The sequence below is a fragment of the Erpetoichthys calabaricus genome, chromosome 2 (assembly GCF_900747795.2).
Source record: "Erpetoichthys calabaricus chromosome 2, fErpCal1.3, whole genome shotgun sequence".
Lineage (NCBI taxonomy): Eukaryota > Metazoa > Chordata > Cladistia > Polypteriformes > Polypteridae > Erpetoichthys > Erpetoichthys calabaricus.
In genome coordinates this window covers 35,102,626-35,127,257 of record NC_041395.2, presented here as the reverse complement: position 1 = coordinate 35,127,257, position 24,632 = coordinate 35,102,626, and the positions used below count along the sequence as shown (strand labels likewise).

Here is a 24,632-nt window from a genome sequence, read left to right as displayed (position 1 = left end):
TCTCTCTCTCTGTAACATTGCAGCAGTTGTATAAACACTTTTTTTTAAAATGAGTTTTAAGCACAGGGGGGAAAAAAGGAACATTTGAACAAATCCGAACTTTATTTAAAAGCCAAGCAAGATAGTAACATTGCAGGAGTTCACCATTTTTAATCAGGCGACTGACAGTAGTGGAGTCAGGCACAGAGAAGGTCAGCTGCTGAGAAAGCGTCTCGACTGTTGCAGGGCGGTGAAGCAGGTGAGACTCTAATGAAAAAGAGGCACAGGTTTTATTGTTTTTTAAAGACTGCTTCCTTCATTGTGTTTTAACCTCAGTTTTAAAGGATTGCGCAGCTCTCTCTGTCACGCTGCCTGTGTTTGTGTGACTCTTTCCCGCTGCCTGTGTATGCGTGGCTCTCTCTCGGGCTGCCTGTGTGTGCCTCTGTCTCTCTCTCGCGCTGCCTCTGTGTGAACCAAGGTTCCACTGAGGTTGACTAATGAAAAGTCAACGTGGCTCAGAGCTGCATGTGGACTGTGGCACAGACAAACAGAAATGACGGCATGTTTTCCGAGGCGTCGCGTCCGAGTTGTTGGGCGTGGCTCTGTGAGTTGTCGTCGTATCCAATGGGCTTAGAGTTGGTGGGCGTGGCTCCTTCCTGCATGCGCCATGGGTGTCTTACTTGTCGGCAGCTTAGTGAATCCACGCCCCTTCCGGTGTGCTTTCCATGGTTGTCTTGCCTTAGTGAATTATATATATAGATGTAATACGCGCTCTGGTTGGGTAGCTTCTCAGCCATCTGCCAATAGCGTCCTTTGTATGAAATCAACTAGGCAAACCAACTGAGGAAGCATGTAGAAGAAATTAAAAGACCCATTGTCCGCAGAAATCCGCGAACCAGCAAAAAATCAGCGATATATATTTAAATATGCTTACATATAAAATCCGCGATAGAGTGAAGCCGCGAAAGTCAAAGCGCAATATAGCGAGGGATTACTGTACTAACAGAGCATGCTTTGCCTGTGGAATTTGGCAAAGTTGACAATCTGGGCATGATGTACAAAATTGCTATACATTTTTATTTATTCCAGACCAATAAAGCGTTTTTTCTATGTCTAAATGTATGCCTTAAAGATGTGCTTGAGACAGCTTACATATTTCCCATCTAAATGGGTGGGGAATCAGAAGTTGGTGGCATACTCACTTTGGTGCTCCACTACCTGGTATAAGAATTCATTGTACGATACAAAAGGCAGGCTGGATAGTGTGGAATCTGGGGTTGTTTTGCCTTTTATTGAAATTGCAGTGTTATGGTTGAACATCAGTGAATCATCATTCCATTGCCTACACTTATATGAAAAGGGCAATAGCTATATTGAAGCTGCAGAGAAGCCAGGTCAGTCGTGACTATGTGTTGTGAACCTGGCTCCACGGCTGTCTCTCCTAACAACATAGAAGTTGCAGCGTCATAACACACTCAGAATCAGCATTGCCACACTTGGTAGCTATGCCTTTTACTTCTCTCTTGCATGGCATGAATTTACTTTCAGTCAAATTACCTCTACCATCAGGCTACACTATTTCAGAATGCTGTGTACATTTGCTGTTTTTATTTTCAGACTAAGCCCTTCCTAGTATCACTGGATAGTGTGGGTTAGGCAGAACTGCCACTCTGGATTCAGGTAAAACACATAGATGGAACATACGATGGAACACATAGAGGTCCGATAATAATGTACCCCTCAGTGAATACAAATCAGACTGATCCATTTCCCATATTGTTGCAAGCGGATGTAACAGCACGCAACAGTGGTAGTGTTGTTGCTGTAGTCCATCAGTGCTCACTGGGAACATCTGTTAATCACTGCAATGTCTGTAAAGTAAGAGAGGATTATTTACCGACGGCATACAGTACCTTCGTACAAGTGTCCATCCACAGTCCATCGGCTCCTCAAACTGTTAACAATAGGCCCAATATGCCAGATCTCCCCACACCTATAACAAAGTGGCGAGCATAGTGTGGGTTCCTTTTTTCAAGCTTCTAACTTGTATTCCTTCTTCTTTGTCTTGGGTTTTTGTTGATGGGGTTGTTGTGCTTTTGGGCAATCATCCAGTTTCTCAGGCAGGATAGCCATGGGGTGTCTCTTGATAACTACAACAAGCTCTTCCATATTAGTCCACAAGAGGCATCGCACAGGACAAGACAGATTTTCAGGGAAAGTGTGTACTAAATAATCACAGGCTGTAAGCTCAACAATCTTTTTAATTTGATGACTCAGACTGCATCTCAACAATATATAAAAACATCTCAAAGAATAATCCCTTCAATCTACCTAGAGTACAATGGGAAAAGGACCTTTCAATTAACATGTCATAAAAGGAATGGAAATCAGCTACACACAGAATACACTCTAGCTCTATATGTGCAAAGCACTGAAGAATTCAGCTTAAACTTTTTCATTGATAACACTTATTTTGTTTAAAATGGTCCAAAATGTATCCAGTGCAAGATCAACCCTGCAATCATTGCAGTTTATCTCCAGCCTCAGTAGACCACATATTTTGGAAGTGTACCAAATTAACTTCTTTTTGGACGAAAATCTTTAAATACTTATCAGACAGCCTTGATGTCATAATCACTCCTAATCCATTATCATCTGTATTTGGTGTACTTCCAAATAGGCTTAAAGTGGAGGAGGACAAATTAATTAATTTTAGACACAGCACTACTAGCATGTAGACTTATCCTGCTTAACTTGAAGAATCCCAACCCACCTTCTATAAGCAAGTGGGTAACTGACATTCTATGTTATTTGAAATTGGAAAAGTCAAATTCTTGCTTAGATGATCTGTCCAAAACCTTTTTTAAACATGACAAGACCTAATTAAAAAAATCAGAATAACATTAATTTAGGGGGAAAAGGATGTTTTCCCTTTTTTTTCCTATGCTGTTAGTTCTCCTCTCTTTTTCCCAAGTGGGAGTTAAATTCATGCTTCGTTTGACTTTGAAGTTGTTTGTTGTTTAAATTCTGCAAATTGTATTTGATTTATTGTACTTTATTCAAATAAAATTATTAAATAAAACAATAGCTTGGAATGGAACTGCTTACCTTCTCAGACTCCTTGAAAAGGACTCACTCCTAAGTGCTTGTGCTTTACAATTTGATAATATGGAGGTGGAGTGGGGGGAATGATTGGCAATGAAATGCCAGAAGCAGAAGATCAGAGATGTGGCTGTATTTATGGCCTGGTAAAGCCTATATTAGGAGAGTGGAGCTCACAGTGGGGTCTTGTTGCTTATTACGAAGGACAGGTAGTACATGTGCCACTAAAGGACTATGGCAGTGCTTCTGTCATTACCAGTATATTCAGGCTCAGGAATGCGGGAAGACATGAGGATACTAGAAAATAATCTGAGGAGGTGGTCCCAGAACTTTCAGCGATCCTGGACATAGGTCTGGCAATTGTCCCAATAGTAACACCAGAATAGGTTTAAAACGCCTTCCCCTATTAGTAGCTTACTGTGGTTGTAGTTGGGAAGTGAGCTGGGGCAAGGACTTAATAGGTTATAAGGTACCACAGCCAGGGAAATTAGGAAAGGAGAAAGGATTTAAGAGGTAATGTAGATACCTGTTCGGTGCTTGTGATGCATTGTCGACAAATTGGCCAGGAGTCCTGTTGGGTAGATAAAACCTTAAACCATTAAAGTTTGTAGATGGTCAGAGGGACAGAAGGATTTTGTTACCTGATTATTAAGTCAGTGGTCTGCATTCATCAAATTGATTATTTCATTCTTGCATTTAAAAAAAAATGTTGGCTGGTACAAGTGTTTATTTGTTCAAAATAGTGTAACATACTGTATTCAAGCATATGATTTTTTAAATGTCTTTGGTTTGATGAAATAATAGAAAACTATCCTTAATATTATTTTCTCTTATTTTAGATCAAGCATGTTGCCATGTTGTTAGCACTAATGCTGGCGAGTGCTAGTGAGAATGTAAAACTCTTTATTATTGATGATAAAAATTGTCAAGAATTAAAGCTGCATGAGGGAATTGTACTGGGAAATATGGAATACGTACTGCAACAGTGGGAGGTGAGCAATTGACAATGTTGATTCTTTTTAGTTAGGTAGGTGTTGCTGATCAGATTTGCAATTATTTTTTATTTACTAAATGTTTGAACAGAAAGGCTTCTGAATCCTTACAAATGAAGTGTGCAGGAAGTGTAGAGTTAAAGGGAATAATTGTAAACCATTATGAAGAATATGTCAGACTCTTCCTTCTATTTCTAGGACATCTATTAATTTTATTGACATTCAGTTATTTTTGTTAGTAAATTATACAGGATGGTACAGGGAAATGGGAAATTTTGGAACTTGGTGTTGGCGACTCTGGGGCGTCAGCAGTTGTTTGGGACCAATGCAACCTCGTTTAGAACCCCTTGCCATTAGTTACAATGGAGCAGTGGAATGGGGCGCAATGAGCGTTTGCTGTGAAAGCCTTTTATAAAAATGGTGATAGTGTGATTGCTGCACAAAGGGAATTTCGGCATCATTACCAGTTCGGACGTCATGATCGTGTCCCGTCTGCCCATGCAATTATAACATGAGTGCGTAATTTTGAAGAAACGGGTTCAGCCTTAAAATGAAGTCCTCATGTAGTGTTCAAATGGCCCACACACCAAAGAATATTGAGGCTTTTGGAGCTGCCATTGTGAGGAGCCCTTGCCGAATGGCCTCTGAGATCCCCAGATATCACTGTTTGTAATTTTTTTTCTGTGAGAACATCTTAAAAGCTAAGTGTACCACACACGTCCTGCAACCATTGCTGAACTGAACAGGAGGATTGAAGAGAAAATCATTGGCATTCCTCTTGACATGTTACGTCAAGCAATGCAGAATTGCCACAACAGGCTGTCAGAATGAGTACAGAGAAATGGACAAACAACTTCATGATGTTTTCTTCAAAACATGATATGAATATTGATTACCATCATTAATTTCATATCCTGTACAATACATTTCATCATTAAATGTATTTTGTAATGTGTTTATTCATGCATTGAACATCAATCGGAAATTTCCTGTTTCCCTGTGCCACCCTGTATTAATCATAAACTAATAGCATCTCTTTATTTGTTGGCATAGTTATCTATATGTGTCTCTTGGAGACTTTTTACATATTCCTGTGCAACAATTAACAGATTTGTTATTAATATTAATTAGTTATTTAGAACAATAAAACTCAAATTTCACTTGTAAATTACATATATTGAGAGATTTATATCATTTACAGTTTTTATCTACTGTAATGTGGTGTCAGATTAAGGTAAATGTTTCCATGTTTCCCACTATTGTAATAATCAAGTAAGACATTTTGGTCAAACAGAATATTAATTTTAATGTCCTTATAATGATTTCCATACATTCAAAGATGTGCAGAATATTGTATTACACTCTATACAGCAATGGCTGTTGTAAATTCATCGCATAATATATTTTTTTTTTTTTCCTTTAATATCATCATTTTCTACTTTAATAGTTATTGAATGTTTACAGTCTTTTCCAGAGTCACAAGAAAAAGTGAGGACTTCAGATTTATTTTTTGATCTAATAGCTCAAGGCGTGAAGGTAAGAAGATGTTAGTTTGTCTAATCACTGAATAATTAGATGTGTAATTTGAACTATAGTTCATTTCTTATAGCTGCGCTGGTGAAAAATGTCAGAACCTACAGAGAATGCAGTTTGTTGTGCTTTTGCGAAACGTGGCTAACTACCACCATCCCAGATGCTAACGTGGAGCTACCTGGGTTTAGCACAGTTAGAGCGGACAGAGATGCAAGTACCTGCGGGAAGCACAAAGGAGGAGGACTCGCTCTCTATGTTAATACACGGTGGTGTAACTCTGGACATGTTAACGTCAAAGTCTCCACTTGTTGCAGGGACATCGAACTGTTGGCCGTAAGTTTGCGTCCCTATTACTTGCCCAGAGAGTTTGGACACTTCATTGCTGTTATTGTTTACATCCCTCCTCGGGCGGACGTGGAGACAGCGAGTGACATCATCCATTCTGCTGTTGCTAAGTTACAAACGCAGCACCCTGAGGCGCTTGTGCTAATCGCTGGAGATTTTAACCATGTGATGCTGGACAAAACATTACCTGCCTTCTCCCAGTATGTGGACTGTAACACCCGGGGAAATAAGACTATTGATTTACTGTATGCAAATGTTAAAGACGCATACAGCGCCACCCCGCTGCCTGCGCTTGGGAAAGCAGATCATAACCTGGTTCTGCTTCAGCCTCACTACAAACCAAGAGTGAGGGTCCTACCTACAACCACACACTCATTCAGGAAGTGGTCCCCGGAGGCAGAGAAGGCTCTGAGAGAATGCTTTGGAACTACAGACTGGGATATCCTGCAGGGATCACATAGTGAGAACATTGAGGAAGTTGTACTGCACTACCGATTACATCAACTTCTGTATGGACATTGTAGTTCCAGTAAGAACTGTACGCTGCTATGCTAACAACAAGCCATGGATTACAAGTGACATCAAGGGCCTTTTGAACCAGAAGAAAAGGGCTTTTAAAGGCGGTGATCAGCATGAGCTCAAGCGCGTGCAGAAGGAACTCCGAGTCCAGCTCAGGACGGCAAAGGAGCAGTACAGGAGAAAGCTGGAGCAGAAGTTGCAGAATAACAGCATGAAGGAAGTGTGGGATGGGATGAAGATCATCACTGGCTGCAGCTCGAAGCGGGGTACTACCATCGAGAGAGACGTGAAGAGAGCAAACCAAATGAACAACTTCTTTAACAGGTTTGACCACCCTAACCCACTCTCACCTCAGAGTACTGCACCCTCCACACATCCTTCTGTTGATACCAGCATAGGAGAGACATCCCCACCCATAATTGCAACAGCGCAGGTGAGCAGAGAGCTGAGTAGACTTCGTGCCAGCAAAGCAGCGGGTCCAAATGGAGTATCGCCATGACTGCTGAAGGTCTGTGCATCAGAGCTGGGGGGTCCTCTACAGCACATCTTCAACCTGAGCCTGGAACAGGGGAGAGTCCAGAGGCTTTGGAAACATCTTGCATCACCCCAGTCCCAAAGGTATCACGTCCTAGTGAGCTGAATGACTTCCAGCCTGTTGCTCTGACATCACATGTGATGAAGACCATGGAGAGGCTGCTGCTTCACCACCTGAGGCCACAGGTTCAACACGCCCTTGACCCTCTGCAGTTTGCATATCAGGAGAAGGTGGGAGCGGAGGATGCCATCATCTATATGCTACACCGATCCCTCTCCCACTTGGACAGAGGCAGTGGTGCTGTAAGAATTATGTTTCTAGACTTCTCTAGCACCTTCAACACAATCCAACCTCTGCTTCTTAGGGACAAGCTGACAGAGATGGGAGTAGATTCATACCTAGTGGCATGGATCGTGGACTATCTTAAAGACAGACATCAGTATGTGTGTCTTGGGAACTGCACGTCTGACATTGTGGTCAGCAACACAGGAGCGCCACAGGGGACTGTACTTTCTCCGGTCCTGTTCAGCCTATATACATCGGACTTCCAATACAACTCGGAGTCCTGCCACGTGCAAAAGTTCGCTGACGACATTGCTATCGTGGGCTGCATCAGGAGTGGGCAGGAGGAGGAGTATAGAAACCTCATCAAGGACTTTGTTAAATGGTGCGACTCAAACCACCTACACCTGAACACCAGCAAAACCAAGGAGCTGGTGGTGGATTTTAGGAGGCCCAGACCCCTCATGGACCCCATGATCATCAGAGGTGACTGTGTGCAGATGGTGCAGACCTATAAATATCTGGGAGTGCAACTGGATGATAAATTAGACAGGACTGCCAATACTGATGCTCTGTGTAAGAAAGGACAGAGCTGATATACTTCCTTAGAAGGCTGGTGTCCATTAACATCTGCAATAAGATGCTGCAGATGTTCTATCAGATGGTTGTGGCGAGCGCCCTCTTCTACGCAGTGGTGTTCTGGGGAGGCAGCATTAAGAAGAAAGACGCCTCACGCCTGGACAAACTGGTGAGGAAGGCAGGCTCTATTGTTGGCATGGAGCTAGACAGTTTGACATCTGTGGCAGAGCGACGGGCGCTAAGCAGGCTCCTATCAATTATGGAGAATCCACTGCATCCACTAAACAGTGTCATCTCCAGACAGGAGCAGCTTCAGCGACAGACTGCTGTCACTGTCCTGCTCCACTGACACACTGAGATCGTTCCTCTGACACACTGAGATCGTTCCTCCCCCAAACTATGCGACCTTCAGTTCCACCTGGGGGGGTAAACGTTAACATTATAAAAAGTTATTCTCTGTTTTTACCTGCATTATTATCAATCTTTAATTTAATATATTTTTTTTTTTGTATCAGTATGCTGCTGCTGGAAAATGTGAATTTCCCCTTGGGATTAATAAAGTATCTATCTATCTGTCTATCTATCTAATTGTACTCCTTTTGGGGCAATATGAAAGTATCCTTCTTTACAGTTATGTAACTGGATAGTTAAATATACACTTTTAAACTTTTATAGTTTGTTATTATAAAATGTGTTGACATTCCAGTAGCTTATGGAATTAAATTACTCTCTTCCAGATGTATAGTGTCTTTTATATAAATTATGTGTAATGAAATACATAGTCTCTCTCTCTCTCTCCCTATATATATATATATATATATATATATATATATATATATATATATATATATATTATATATATATATATATATATATATATATATATATATATAATATATAAAAAATAGGGTGGCGCAGTGGTAGTGCTGCTGCCTCGCAGTTAGGAGGCCCAGGTTCGCTTCCAGGGTCCTCCCTGCGTAGAGTTTGCATGTTCTCCCCGTGTCTGCGTGGGTTTCCTCCGGGCGCTCCGGTTTCCTCCCACAGTCCAAAGACATGCAGGTTAGGTGGATTGGCGATTCTAAATTGGCCCTAGTGTGTGCTTGGTGTGTGGGTGTGGTTTGTGTGTGTCCTGCGGTGGGGTTGGCACCCTGCCCGGGATTGGTTCCCTGCCTTGTGCCCTGTGTTGGCTGGGATTGGCTCCAGCAGACCCCTGTGACCCTGGATGGATATATATAATATATATATAAAAAAGAAGAGGTTCATCAGGGGTGTGTTCTTGCTCCTACTCTGTTCGGTGCTTGTATGGGCAAGGTCGTGGGGTCTGGCGGCTGTGGGGCATCTGTTGGTGAAGAAAGATTCACTGATCTTGACTTTGCTGACGATGCTGTGATCTTCGCGGAGTCAATGGAGGCTCTAATCGGGGCACTCGAGAGACTGAGCGAGGAATCTGAGTGTCTGGGCTTGCGAGTGTCCTGGATAAAAACTAAGATCCAGGCCTTTAATGACCTCTTGGACACAGCCATCAGCAGTGTGTCTGTATGTGGAGAGTGTCAACCTTGTCGAGAGGTTTACTTACCTTGTTAACATTCATGTTTCTGGTGACTCTTCCTATGAAGTCAGTACATGGATTGGGAGAGCATGGGGGTCATGAGGTCACTGGAAAGGGGTGTGTGGCGCTCCCAATATCTATGCAAAAGGATTAAGGTCCAAGTCTTTAGAGTCCTGGTGCGTCCTGTCTTGATATATGGTTGTGAGACATGGATGCTATCCAGTGACCTGAGACGAAGACTGGACTCCTTTGGTACTGTGTCTGTCCGGAAAATTCTTGGGTACCATTGGTTTGACTTTGTGTCGAATGAGTGGTTGCTCATGGAGTCACGAATGATGCACATTACCTGCATTGTGAGGGAGCGTCAGTTATGGCACTACGGCCATGTGGCGCGTTTCCCAGAGGGTGATCCAGCTCGTAGGATCCTCATTGTTGGGGACCCGAGTGGCTGGACCAAGCCAAGAGGTTGCCCACGTAACACCTGGCTGCGGCAGATCGAGGGTCATTTCCGGAGGGCAGGACTGGACTGCATGTCTGTCTGGGGGTTTGCCAACCGGGATCCCAAGCTGTTTTATTGTGTAGTGGGTGCAGCAACGCACTGTACCAGTGCATGCTCCCCAACTTGATTTGACTTGACTGTATATGTATGCTTTGTTTTCAAAAAATACGTTTTAAAAAATTCTGATATATAATTGATTGAACTTAAAACAATGTGAAATTAAATATATCAGCCATCATTTTGCAGTTTACCTTCTCATATTTTGGTTACAGGTGGAGACCATGATAATGATGTTTGGTAGTTATCCCCAAATTTACTGGGAGTACCCTTTTTATCAGTACCGAAGACGAATGAACCCTAGCACACTTCTGATACATTTGAGTTTTGAAGATCCAGAAACGTGAGAATAATATATGTATATACTGTACATATTTTTGTGATTTTGAATGTTAGTACTTTTTAAAAAATATTGATTGAAATAATTCATCTAATTTAAACCATATAGTTAATATTCATAGTGCCCTGGTATTTGGACTTCCATGGAAAAGTCAAATTGCCTGTAATTTTTCCTTTTGCGCTCTTTTAATATTACCTCATTATGATATTATAGGAGACATTTGTCCCTTCTCCTCTGTTCTGGAACTATTGAATGCTCTAAGATGGCATAGGTGCCTGTCTGAGTAGTCTTGCTATAGTCTTAAATTATATACACTCCAGAATTCTCTAAAATAAATAAAAATAAATGAGTACATTACATAAAATATAACAGTGGACATATAAATAAAACCCTTTACTTTTGTTATGCTGCACTGACATGGAAATTACACAGTTTAACTAATGTGTTATTCTTAAAGCCATATGTTAAATTACACAATAATATGCCATTTTCTGTTTGCTTTTACATTAAGTTCACCAGTTATTAAAAAGAGAACATTGTAAAAAGACCAAAATTGTTTATATCTGTTTATGACTTTGCTTGATTAATTTATGGTTTCTTTTGGCCGTTATTTCCATTTTATTTCAAATTAGAGTAATAGGCCAGAAGTATAACTGACTAATTAAGCAGGCTAATAGCATGCTTACTGACTCTGTCCTTCCATTAAGCTTGCATTATAAAATAATTGTTAGGCTGATTTCTTCATTAAAAAGCTTTTTCTTTATTTAATTATGTCTTTATATTTTTCAGTGCATCAGTTACAGATAAAGCCTGTATCTCACTCTATGGATTTAATGACCAAATTCTGAAGTAAGTTAGTGATCTAAAGGCAAAAAATATGTACTAGTCTTCTTTCAAACATAGCTTGCTATAGTGTATTCTGTGTTTGCTTTGTTTTTAATTTCAATTTTAAGTTAGGTTTGACTTTATAGTGTGGTTTAAAGTGTATTAACAGTCAGTCAGTTATTGTCCAACCCGCTACATCCTAACACAGGGTCACGAGGGTCTGCTGGAGCCAATCCCAGCCAGCACAGGGCACAAGGCAGGAAACAAACCCCAGGCAGGGTGCCAGCCCACCACAGGGCACACACTAGGGACAGTTTAGGATCGCCAATGCACCTAACCTGCATGTCTTTGGACTGGAGCACCTGGAGGAAACCCATGCAGACACTGGGAGAACATGCAAACTCCACGCAGGGAGGACCCGGGAAGTGAACCCAGGTCTCCTTACTACGAGGCAGCAGCGCCACCACTGCACCACCGTTCCACCGTTCCACCCATATTAGCATTTGTATGTAATGAATATATTAATTTCATTTCTTAAGATACATCTATCTGTAAGAGGCAATGTCAGTTGTAGTCTATGCAAGTTACTGTCTATTTGATGCATAATTATGCATTAAAGCTGAAAATAGGGGTCTAGGCCCTGATAGTTCCTTTAAATGTCATGATATCTTAAGTAGCATTGCTGTTTTTTTTTTTTAATGAACTTAAATTACAGCATGGCTTCACAGGTGGTTAAGCACATCTCTGGTAGGGTGACTTTAACAATCAGGTGCTTGAAAGAAAGATAGGATTTTAAATTTAATACATTTTACAGACTGTGATCTCTCTTGTTCAGTAACATTGATATTCTTGACCTTTTTTAAATTAATCTTTTGGTAGCTGCACATTTTTCTGTTATGCTTTTAGATATTTCATTTTTGTATTTCACTGCCTACCTTATCAGGTATCCTGCTTTCAGTTTCATTGATTAATTTCTGGTAAGTTATTTTTTAACTCATAAGATACTGTATTTAATCAAACCAAAACATTCATGGCAGTTTGAATTTTATGTATCATTTTATTAAAATAAATTAAGAAATAAGCATGTCTCACAAATCATTTATGTAAACTAAATATATCAAACTCTTGAAGCCCCTGTATAATTTCACAAGTTTATTTATATCTTGTCCAGTTCACTTCCTGCCAGCATGCAAAATATGTGCATTTATCTCATATGCTGTAGAAAAGTAAAACAATTTAATATTGTTATTGCTTATAGAGTGGGTATTATGGTTTGGCATGGCCAGAGCTGTGCCTTGAGTCTCTTTAAATTATATATACTGTACCTGATGTGTGCATCAGTAATATATTTAAGAAATATTTAAAAATAAAGGGGTTATTTAAAAACTAAGGGTAAAAGGCTGATAATTTACAGACGGAGTGTATACAGTACATTCATGCCAATTGTAATTACAAGACTGGTTTAGATTTATTGGTTTATAGGGTCATTATTGTCACAAATGCAGAACATGTGCTGAACACATTGTTTTTCATTAGTAATTAATATTAATAAATCTATTCTATGAAAAACATTGCATATATTTAAAATTCCTATTACTTGTAAATTCATGCAGCAATTTTTTTTTTATAAAGAGGAAAAAAGCCAAATCATTTTCTATTTTTGGTGTCTCTGAACAACATTCAAGATAGTTAAAAGCTATTGGTAACAATAAACAGATATGGTGAGTTATGTTTTATAAATCTTTTTCGCTAAGACATGTTCAGTACGTCAAAAAGATAAGAGTATTTGCATTTACATGTATAGCAGCATGGAAATTTCGCTTTGATAAGCAGCAGTACAGTTTGATAGATAGACTAAATATGTAAACTTTAATTTCATAATATTGTAAAGTGTAAAGTTTTTTTTCCTTAATTGATTTCATTGTTTCCTTTGGAGAATAATTGTGAATAAGATGCACAAAATACTAGGCTTACTTGCAATGACTAACTGTTTCATAGATTTGGCTTCATGATGTGTGGAAATGTGGGTATGGCTTTGGATCAGTCCATTCAAACTTTATTTTGTAAAATGCCATTAACAGTTTGCATCATCACAAGGTATATATTGAAGATTATTATGCAGCACTAACTAAAGAAACTGAAGAATAAAACCAAATCAACATGATTAACAAAGAGATGCTGAAAGCTTACTTGACAAATATTAATAAGTATCAAAAAGATACTTAGAAACCGAACAATTACTGTATAGTATAAAACGAACATGCAAAGTAAAAGTGTTGAACAGAACAAGATAAATTATTGATTTTAAGTAGAGTTCTTAAAGTTAGCAGTCCAATTTTATATAATGTACACCACAGGCACATACATCATTTCATTCTTTTAATGTTTTACCTTGTAAGGTTATTAAGAACATACAGTACTGTGAATCAGTATAGTAATAAAAGTGAGAAGTCAGTTTAAGTATACAGTGACTTGCAAAATCATTCACACCATCTACCAGTTCTCTGCTTTTACTGAAATAGAAATCCTACATTGATATTTTCTTATGTGTAATATTTTTTGTCTAAGTACTGAAACTCAAAATTATTCTTGTAATTATTATTGTTTAATGTGACATTGTTTTTCAGGAAGAAATTTTACATAAAAATAGAAATATTCTGTTTGCATTTTTAGTCTTGGAGTTGTGGACATTCAAAATGTATACAGGTAACAATGAGTTGCCTAACAAGCACATTGTTTTTTAGCAATTAAGAATCACCTGAAAGTCATTAAAGTAACTGCCACATAAAAAAAAAAATTACAGTTAAGGGATCATTATTTCATTTTTTGAATCTGAAGGATGGCTTTGAAAATTATGACCAAAATATCATTACACAGGTGTTTGAGATAAAATACTGTAATACAAAGGCATAAATTAGGAAGTGGTTACAAAATAATATCCAAGTGTTTGGATGCCCCAGTGGGCATTGTTAATTCAGTCATCAAGAAGTGGAACCTATGTCAAACCACCCAGACACTGCCTACAAATAAATCTCCCTCAAAATTCCACAGACAAGAAGGATAAATGTTAGAGAACAGGCCAGCAAACACTTTCAAGGAGTTGCAGAGCTCCATAGCTGAGAGTGGAGTAAAAGGTACACCAGTCAGCCATATCAATAGATCTGCATGATACTGACCTATATGCGATGGAATCACAAAAGAAACCATTACTCAAAAAGAACCATATGAGTTAATGTGTGGAGTGTTCCAAAAAGCAAATGAGACAAAGATGCAATGAGCCAAAAGGTTTTGTAATCAGATGAGACTGAAATACACCTCTTTGACCAAAGTTCAAACATAAGTATGTGACACCAGTTTAACACAGTCCACACCCTAAAAAAAACACCACACCTACAAAGAATATGGGTGCTGTAGTAGTAGTTTGCTGTGGGACTGCTTTTTATCAGCAGGGACTCTACATCTGTTTATATGGGAAGGATGAGTTTAACTGATTGTGGGAAATACAAGCAAATATTGTAAGAAAACATGTAGTAAAGGTAAACGGTTTAGAGTGACAATGACCCCAAACACAAAGCCACAGTAATCTCAGAATGACCCAAGGACAAAAAGGTGTATGTTATACAATGGTCCAGTCATATCCCTGATCTCAATTAGATTAGGAGTCTGTGGCATTATTTGAAAATTGTGGTGCTCAAGCGTCGTTCAATTGACTTGGACAACCTGGAGCATATCTGCCTGCAAGTACAGACCAAAATCAGAACATACTTACCACAAAAGACATAAAGATGTAACTTCTACTAATGGTAGCTCTAAAAAACACTAATGCTTAGGGGTTGAGTACTTATAGGGACAGCATATTTTTTCTAACAAAAAATGTACAATAAAAATGTAGAACTAATTTTGATTTTTAGTGCTTTGAAATAAAATAATGGAGATTATTTGTTGATCAGTAAAATTAGAAAACTGGTAAAGAGTTTGAATTGTTTTGGGAAGCATTGTATATTTAAGGGCATCAAGTGTGTTGCTTTTATTGTTATTGCCTGTGAATTTCATCTATGCCAGCAGAGGTATGTGTGTATACTATATATGCTATAGCACAAGAAGGAAAAATATTCTCTTGCTAATACAATATGGATTCTGTATAACCATATAAATTGAAATTGTGATCAATTAAAATTTTTATATGTAATCATAAACATCTTAAACTTTCTTAAATCATTGACTTTTCCTTACATATTTTTGGTAGGGATGTGTAAGAACTGTTTTTTACTAAGATAACAATGGCGCAAAGTAAAATATTAGTGTTTTTTTTTTTTCTTTTTACTCAAAGTGTTCACTTAAGGTAGGTCAAACATACATTACGCATTAACTGCATAATTTTCGCTATGTACAGCAAAAGTTTTCAGAATTTCTCCTTAGGCCTCCTGTAGCTTCTTAGGAATACAAATGTAATTTTACCCAACTTTTCTTTTATGGATTATCAGAACGTTGCCTTAGTTAATTAATTGTAGTTAAGCTCCATCAGGCATATTTCTCTGTTGTTGAAAATAATATGGTGGTATAATTTTTCTAAATTTTTTAAAATAAACATATTGGATTCCACCTGTTCAGTCCAGTTAAGTTGACTCATATTATTTGAAGATATTGTATATCCTCCTGTGTCTGTGAGCATCTGAAGCTAGTTAGTGTATTTCTATGGAAAACCTACACCATGAAGAACAAGAAACATTACAACATTATAAGCTGATCCAAGGCATGGTTCTTGAAAAATACCAGTCAGGACAAAGGTATAAGGCATTGAACATACCCCAAAGTACAGCAGAGTTAATAATTAAAAAGATCAGAGAATATGGAAGAACTGTGAATCTGTCCAGAAGTAAATGTCTAGGCAAGAAGAGCCATAGTAAGGGAGGCAGGTGACAGACACACAGCAATACTCTAAAACTGTTACAGTCATCTTTGACAGAGCAGGAGAAAAAACTGTGAATGTGACAACTATAGCACACACTTCATAAATCTTACTTAGTGGCAGAAAGAAAGCCTATGCTTGTAGATGCCACATGGGCTGGACGGGCATCCCAGACAGAAGAAGGGATGGTTCCTTACCTGGACAGGGGGCACCTAATGGGCAGATTGGCAACCCGGCCAGGGAGGAAAAAGACATCAGACCCGTAAGGATGGGAGCGACGGTCAGCCCACTAAAAAGAGAAGATATCTCTGGGGTTGTTTTTTCTCCCCCAGCACGCTATATAGCAGCAGCCCCAGATATCGGTGCCCAGTGGAAATCTAGCAGGGTATATAGGGAGATGTAGTCTGGCAGAGCAGCCCTGTTTGGGGTCACTGGGTGCCACAAGAGAGCGCTAAGGGAGACAAGCTACCTGTTCTAATGGACTTCCGAATGACCCGGAAGCGCTTCCATCGGGCAGTATCCATGATACCAGAAGTACTGCCAGGTCATTAATAAAAGGGACCACACTCCCTTGGCCAGGCGAGTTGGAGGTAGGAGGAAGAAGGGCAACACTCAACTGAAGGAGGGCAGTGCAGTGGTGGGAAGAACTGAATTGTAGAGAGAGAAATCTGTGTTTTTGTGCTTTTTGTCACTTGTTTGAGGAGTTTGGTTAATAAACCAATCTTTATTTGAACCTGAGTGTGTGTGTGTTCGTGTTCGGGTTTGGGCTTGCTGTCGCCCCGATTTCCATCACAGCTGAAATAACACATAATATGTCTGCTGAATTTTGCCCAAAGGCAACTAAGACTTAACAATTTCATAGACATTTCTATACTCTTATGAGACCAAAATTTAAATTTTGGACCTCAACGCAAGCCTAAGAAAACCTGAGAAAACCAGTGATTTATGATGGTGGCAGCATTATATTTTGGGGGTGCTTCTTTGCAGGAATGACAAGAAAACCTTTAAAGCCTTAAGGAAAATAGATTGAGATCTGCATTCCAAGAATGCTAGAACTTGTAAAATGATTTATTTTCCAACAGGACATTGACTAGAAACATATAACAAAAGCCACACTGGACTGGCTTAAACCCAAAAAGGTTAATGTCTAGGGGTGGCCCAGTCCAGTCCCAAGGTCAATTCAGCATCTGTTGAATGAGTTGAAAAGTGCTTCCTCCTTGATGGAGCTCCAGTAATGTTGATAAGCAGAATGGGCATAGAGATTTTTGTCAAAATCTGTAAAACTAACAGAGACTTACCCAAGGAGGGTTACAGCTGTAATTGCTGCCAGTGGTGGTCCTACCACATATTAATTCTGTATGTGAATACTTAATCCATTATTATTGTTGTTATTACTATTATTATTATTATTATTATTATTTTTATTTTAATTTAAAAATGTGGATTTTATTTTCACCTCCATGGTATAATACAACAAAATGTGATAAAGAAGGTAAATACTTTTATAGCCACTATTCAGAATATGCAAACCAGTTTATTAAGACTAAAACACAGGAAAAATAAAGGAGTATATCTATTATTATTTATTTTAAAATTCTAGTTTTTTCAACTCAGTTTACATTTGTATATTATTCTTCAAGTCCTCAGGTCGTATGCAAATACAAACTTTACAAATTTCTAATTGTGCAATGCAAACAAATAAAAAACACAAATTAGTTTAAGCACACATTAACAAAGAAAAACAAAATGACATGAAAGTATCTTTACAGTATTATTTCCATTAATATTATTAAGATGTGGCCAGTTGACAGTAGAGGAGGAAAACAAAAATTCCTGTCAGCAGCATCCTTGAAGTAAATTAAATCTCTGCGGGGTCTGTGGTAACTTATAATGCTAAATGCAACTTTCTATATCCTCTTTCTTTAGGTTCATTGATGAAAGGGCTTCTCCTCGGATGCTGGAACGTGTTGATAAAATCAGTGAAGCTGACAATATACCACCTTTTCAAGGCACCACAAATAGACTGCCAGGAGTGATAGAGGAGTGCTTCATACCATCAGTGCCAAAAATTAGGTATGTTTTTGATATATTTAAATGGAAAAAATGTCATTTTTAAGGTTAATTAATTTGTAATCTTTTCTGAACATTTTAATGTAAAACTCCTGGAAGTAAACTCAGATTAACACAAAATTTCAGGGCTCTTTTCTAAAGTGTGCAAGACAGTCAATCTTATTTTAGGATGTGTTAAATTAGATGAAATTAATGAAGGGCATGTCAGTGTGCGTCTGCAAAGGAAAAAAATATTAAAGGGTATTACCACGCTGAAAAGGAAAGAAGGTGAAAAAACATTTGAGGTGTGCAACCGTAAAGGTAAAAACAGTTAACACATATAGGAGGAGGCCAAAGCAAATGAGAGGAGAAAATGTAATTAGGTTACATGCATGGCATTCAATACTGGTTACCCAAAAATATTGGTAATGACATGTAGACTTTCTTGAAATGTAAAAAATGTAATCTGAGAAAATAAATGTCTTATGCCTTCACATTCCCTGACTGCATATAGCTTTCATCTCTGTGAAAACAGGTCACAATCTTGTCAAAGAAAGGTGTGGGTAAGAAGATGGGTGTGATTAACTGGGCAGTGCCATACCTGGACTTTCCAAGAACACAGTAACATATGCAATCAGTTAAACTATGCAATCAAGACAATCCTTTTTCAAAATAAGTCACAATGTCATTTGAAAATATTATTGTAAAATATTTGTATGCTTGAAAAGCAGTGAAAGATCATGCAAAAGTGACTTAATGCATATGATCTGGTTTTAGACTGGATGGCCAGTTCTCCTTCCAGATTGCAACCATATGGCACTTGCTGTCTTCACCATTCAACTTATCACCTCCATGGCTATTCTTTCACTGAACTCTAGTCTGTCTTCCTTTGCCTTAAACAAACTTTGTATTCTCAACTGATTAATCCCACAACAGCCTCATCTAACCTTTTGCACCCATAAAAATACAAGGTAGCAATTATAAATATTTTCCATCAATTTCAAATTAGAATGGAGTGCAACTCATATAATTCACTTTTGCACAAGGTGAAACTAAGCTGCATATTTCCATTGAAAGCATCTACTACCAGTAATCCATCTTGTATTACTTTTATTTTTTCATTGTTTTTTCTAGCTGGAGAAGTATACGTGTTTTCATCTCCTCCACGTTTCGGGACATGCATGGAGAAAGAGACTTACTCGTCCAGTATGTCTTCCCTGAGTTGAGACAGAGAGCTGCCCATCACTATATCCATGTACAGGAAGTGGACCTACACTGGGGAATAACAGAAGAGGATGCCCATAACAGCAGGTTTGTTGTTTGTTTGAAATTGTGCAATTAAAGATATACTCACCAATATTAGCATCCTTTGCTTTATATCTTTTCTAATTGTATTTGTAGCTTATTATATAAGTTTTCTGATATTTAAATCATTTTTGTAATTGCAGAACTGTAGAACGTTGCCTGTCGGAAGTAGCAAGGAGTCATCTTTTTGTTGGAATTCTTGGGGAACAATATGGATTAGTTCCTAATGACATATCTCTGCCAGATTTACCACATTTCCAGTGGGTAGGTACTTTCAACAAATCTTTCTCAGTGTTAAGTTAATATCATTTATGGCTTTGTTATTATCCTAGTAGGAGTACAGTAGATATTCAACATACATTTGTGAATTGATATTATGGTTACAAAGCCAGTGGTGAAATTTGTTTTGTTGTTACAAAAATATAAAATAAAGGCAGTGTCTCAATAGGCAACCTCAAGACTGCATCATTTGGCAGTAATACGTAACTCATATCACATTTTTTGTAACTTTAATACTCAGCTCCCTTTTCAGTCCTTATGTACATCATGTGCAGATTGGGAGTGAAATGGAAGTGAGAGTGGGAGAGAGAGCTCTACAGATGTAGGATCATAAACAGAAAGCATTGAGCAATCAATTAATTTAAATAAACTATTTTCTTTTGTGTTAAGTGTTTTGCCTTTATGCTAATTGACAGTATATTAGTTCAAATACTATGCATTCTATTCAAAATAAGAGTATTCCACATTGCATTGTGTAAAGTGTTTTTCTTATCTAATTTATTACTTCTATCCTGGCAGATGAAGACTGTACCACCTGGTCTTTCTTTGACAGAGCTGGAAGTTATGCAGTTTCAAGAAAAGCATGGTAGTGCTGCCAGTCAGAAGATGTTTTTTTATCTACGTACCCCAGAGCTTATCAGGTTAACTTTCTACTTATGCTGCAGTATGTTCTGGAAATAACTAGATGAGAATGCAGTGCTCTGCAGTTTGAAAGATAAGCATTTTCAACATGGTATTTGCCACAAAAGTATTGGCAAAATGGGATGGGGTAATACAGTTTTTATGCTAAGGTCTAATGGCAAAACACTAAGATTTTGAATAAGTTGTTTATTTGTCAAAATTGAGAAGACTTTTTATCCTTTTCATGGAGACTGTAACACTACATGTTAACATACAGCTGCTCTTCAGAATTCTGAAATGAACAAGGGGGCTTCGCTCGCTTACCCCCGGCGTTTTGAACCCGTGCCCGCTGGGCAGCCATAGGTTGCTTTTGTATTGGCCTCTCTTTCAACCTCATGTTGAATGTCAGCTAATGGGTGATTGTTTATGATCTTAGTGACGTTTCTGAGTATAAGCTCCGTGCATTGTTTGTTTTCAGGAAGGTTCATTCGTTGATAGATTGCGTCATCTGGATGTAAGATGTAGATTTGTGCAAATTTGCGTCCGTGATTTGTTTTAGGGTGCAGTGTCCCAATGCGATGTAATATTTGTCCACATATGCGAAAGGAGTATGGGTCATCGGCAGCTGGTGGCCTGATATTTACTCCGGTAGATGCAAAAGCAAATGAACTATTGTAGGATCTAATGCAGTTCATAAAGTTTTTACTTTCAGGTACATCGTTAGTTAGAAGCTTCCGTAGATATTCCGGATATTCATGTAAAGGAGGCAGTCTAACTTGACACTTTTGATAACAACGTGTAAACTCATTAGTTGTATTGCCAGTTGTTTCTTTAGGGAAGTTAAGTGAATGACAATGATTGCAAATGACATTCATTAATCCCAATGAATTTTCATTAATAGTGGACCCATTATAAACGCGCGTTGTAGATGTCTGCATTCATTGATTTTTTACAGTCGGTCCCGTTTGTGTATGTCTGTCACTCGAGCTCTTTCCTTTTGAACCTGTGCCTGCTTCGCTTCCGCAGTTTGAGATGTGCGCTGCATGCGTCCACGTTCATTGTATCTGTCCATTTGGGCTCATTTCTGTACCTGTGTTAGTTGAGCATTTCGTTTTTGGAGCCGAGACATTTTTTCTTCCACGGTTTCAGAAGCGAGTTGTAGGCGCCTACATTTCTTCGTCTTTGTGGTCCCGTTACTCGAGCCGTATCGTTTTGCACCCGTGATCGTGAATTCATGACTTGTCTGTTTTTTATCGTTAGTAATAAGGATGATCGCACTTACTGTTAATATGGAACGTTTTCTGTGGTTGTACGGTTAATAGTGCATCACTGTAATGAGATTCACCTATGCTGTATAGTTTGTACGTGTTCAGATGACGTATGTTTAATACGGAGCGTTCGTTTCTTCTTATTATTACCCATCAGGTGTTGCGCCTGTGTTATCTGTGGTTGTTCTGTTAATATTGTATCACTGTAATGTGATTCTAATGTGTAGCATAGTCCGGTTTGTTGTTGTTTATGTATGACGTCGGGTGTCCGCGTGTGGTTTTTTAGAAGTGCGTGGATTATGCTGTGTAGTGCGTACGTTGATTTCAGATGCGCGTTGTAGGCGAATGCTCCTATCGTAGTATCTGCCGTTTTTCGTACCACAATTCGCTTTCCGTAATATCTCAGGGTTGATGTGTGACCCTTTGTGGACTCCGTAGTCTGTCCCGTTTTACTCTGGTGCGGGGGGGTGACTCCTCTTTTTCCGTAACATCTCGGGCTTGATTTGTGAACCTTTGTGGACTCCGTAGTATGTCCCGTTTCACTGTGGGGCGTGGATAATGTGATTCAAATATGTTGTTTTGTCTGTATTTGTGGGGTTTCTGTATGATGTCGGGTGTTTGCTTGCGGTTGCTCTTTCGTTTTTGAGCCGTAATCTCGGGCTTGATGGGTGACCTTTTGTGGACTCCGTAGTCTGTCCCGTTTCACTCGGGGGCGTGGGTCTGACTTCTCTTTTTTGTGTGCTATGGACGCGCTGCCTTATTTCTTATTTATGTTAGTGTGTGTACTCCGTAGTCTGTCCCGTTTTACTCTGGGGCGTGGGTTTGTGTGCTATGGGCTTTGTGTGGCGCCTGCGTCTGACTCCTCTTTTTTGTGTGCTATGGGCGCGTTGCCTCATTTCTTATTTCTGTTAGTAGAGGGGGGCTTTGTGTCTCATTTCTTATTTATGTTAGTGTGTGTACTCCGTAGTCTGTCCCGTTTCACTCTGGGGCGTGGGTCTGACTCCTCTTTTTTGTGTGCTATGGGCTTTGTGTGGCGCCTGCGTCTGACTCCTTTTTTTTTGTGTGCTATGGGCGCGTTGCCTCATTTCTTATTTCTGTTAGTGGATGGGGGCTTTGTGTGGCGCCTGCGCACCATGTCTCCTGCGATTTCTGTTAGTTGGAGGGGGGGCTTTGTGTGGCGCCTGCACACTATGTCTTTTGCGTCCACGGGCAGGTCCCTGCGTCCACATCCGGTTTACCATTCTCGTTTAGTAATATGGATGTGCTCAAAATTAAAATGGCAATGCCCTGAGAGAAAGCAGAATCACATAACTGATACTCCTTTCCACTTTAGAAGCAATCCGTACAACATCTCACCTCATGGATATGCTATAATGAAAAGATTTTGTTTCTAACTTAAAAAAAAAAACTTTCTTCATGGAAATAACATACACCTATATGTTTTTCACCCTTATTATAATGTATTCTAACATAGCATATGATTAAATTGTTATATTTCATCTGATAACTAAGGTCAATAGTAATAAAATATAGTACAGCCAAGAGACTTGTCTGTTTTTTTGTTTGCTTTAGATCAGTTCCAGAGCAGTGGAAAGTTGACTTTGATGCAGAATTCACAGAAGCCAGAAGAAAGATGGAAGAACTCAAATCCCAGCTGAAGCAGAGTGGTGCCGTGATAACTGAAAAGTAAATATATTTTTATATTTGTTTATTTTACCTGCTACACGTTAGCAAAATTATATAGAAAAGCGGCATTAAAACTTAACATGTTTTTCTGAATACGTTCGGATTTGCTGCAAGCAAAAATTCTTTATATATTAATGTAAAACCTTTTTTTTTATTTATTGACAATCTACCTTTTACTTATTATGTTTTAATTGTAAACATATTCTAAAATGTTAACATGTAGAGCAAAACACAACAGTGTATGCCACTAAATGCCAATATTTTACAGTTCCAAAGTCAGGTTTAATAACTTGGATGAGGTGAGATAGTAAGGTTATAATGTTGATTTTTATGAGCAACCTTCTAGTTTCCGTTTAAGTCCTTCTGCAATGTACAAAATTAACTAGACCTAATAAAGGATTGATATAATAACATATTCCCCTACTATTATCCAATTATAGATTCAGGATAAAGTGGCATGTACTGTGTAAGAGAAAGAGAGATTATTATTATTAGGTTTTTTTTTTTTTTTTTTTTTACTTGGGTCAGCCATTATACAGTGCCACTGGAGCAATTTTCAGGTTAAGGGTCTTGCTGAATGGCCCAACGGAGTAGGATTCCTTCTGACAGAAATGGGATTTGAACCATTTACCTTCTAGATAACCACACAGACCTTTAGCCACAGAGCCACCACTTTGCCTAAAAAGGAGTTATCCATCCATCCATCCATTTTCCAACCCGCTGAATCCAAACACAGGGTCACGGGGGTCTGCTGGAGCCAATCCCAGCCAACACAGGGCACAAGGCAGGGAACCAATCCCGGGCAGGGTGCAAACCCACCGCAGGACACACACAAACACACCCACACACCAAGCACACACTAGGGCCAATTTAGAATCACCAATCCACCTAACCTGCATGTCTTTGGACTGTGGGAGGAAACCGGAGCGCCCGGAGGAAACCCACGCAGACATGGGGAGAAAATGCAAATTCCACGCAGGGTGGACCCGGGAAGCGAACCCGGACCTCCTAACTGCGAGGCAGCAGCGCTACCACTGCGCCACCATGCCGCCCTAAAAAGGAGTTAAATATCTTAATTTTCCCTTGTTTCATACAAGTTTTAATTTTTGTCCAGGAATATTCAAAGTATTATAAGTATCGGTCTCCTTGGGAGGAAATATGTATTTCTCCGATTAGTTTTACTTAGATGAGTATTTTACCAGAAATATTTTTAGAATAACAAACAGTTTATGAAATGCCAAGCTAGGTCTGTGTGATAAATCACATGATTATTTGTAATGTGCTTCATTTCAGTTTCACTCTAACTTCATAAAATCAAAATAAAATTGGAGCAAGACGCTGACTCCTGACTCTATGAATTTTTTATGGAGTAGAGTTTA

The 24,632-nt window shown here is 38.9% G+C and overlaps 1 protein-coding gene across 1 annotated transcript in view; it reads left to right on the top strand.

Annotated features, from left to right (window-relative positions):
- The window catches only part of LOC114645749 (telomerase-associated protein 1), a 168,993-nt gene that overhangs the window by 74,987 nt on the left and 69,374 nt on the right, over positions 1-24,632 (top strand). The window contains exons 14-22 of the mRNA XM_051923152.1: positions 3,921-4,073; positions 5,538-5,609; positions 10,187-10,314; positions 11,101-11,160; positions 17,972-18,118; positions 19,229-19,405; positions 19,543-19,663; positions 20,198-20,319; positions 23,140-23,253. Coding sequence (XP_051779112.1) covers positions 3,921-4,073; positions 5,538-5,609; positions 10,187-10,314; positions 11,101-11,160; positions 17,972-18,118; positions 19,229-19,405; positions 19,543-19,663; positions 20,198-20,319; positions 23,140-23,253 — 1,094 coding nt within the window. The remainder of the gene's footprint in view (positions 1-3,920; positions 4,074-5,537; positions 5,610-10,186; positions 10,315-11,100; positions 11,161-17,971; positions 18,119-19,228; positions 19,406-19,542; positions 19,664-20,197; positions 20,320-23,139; positions 23,254-24,632) is intronic.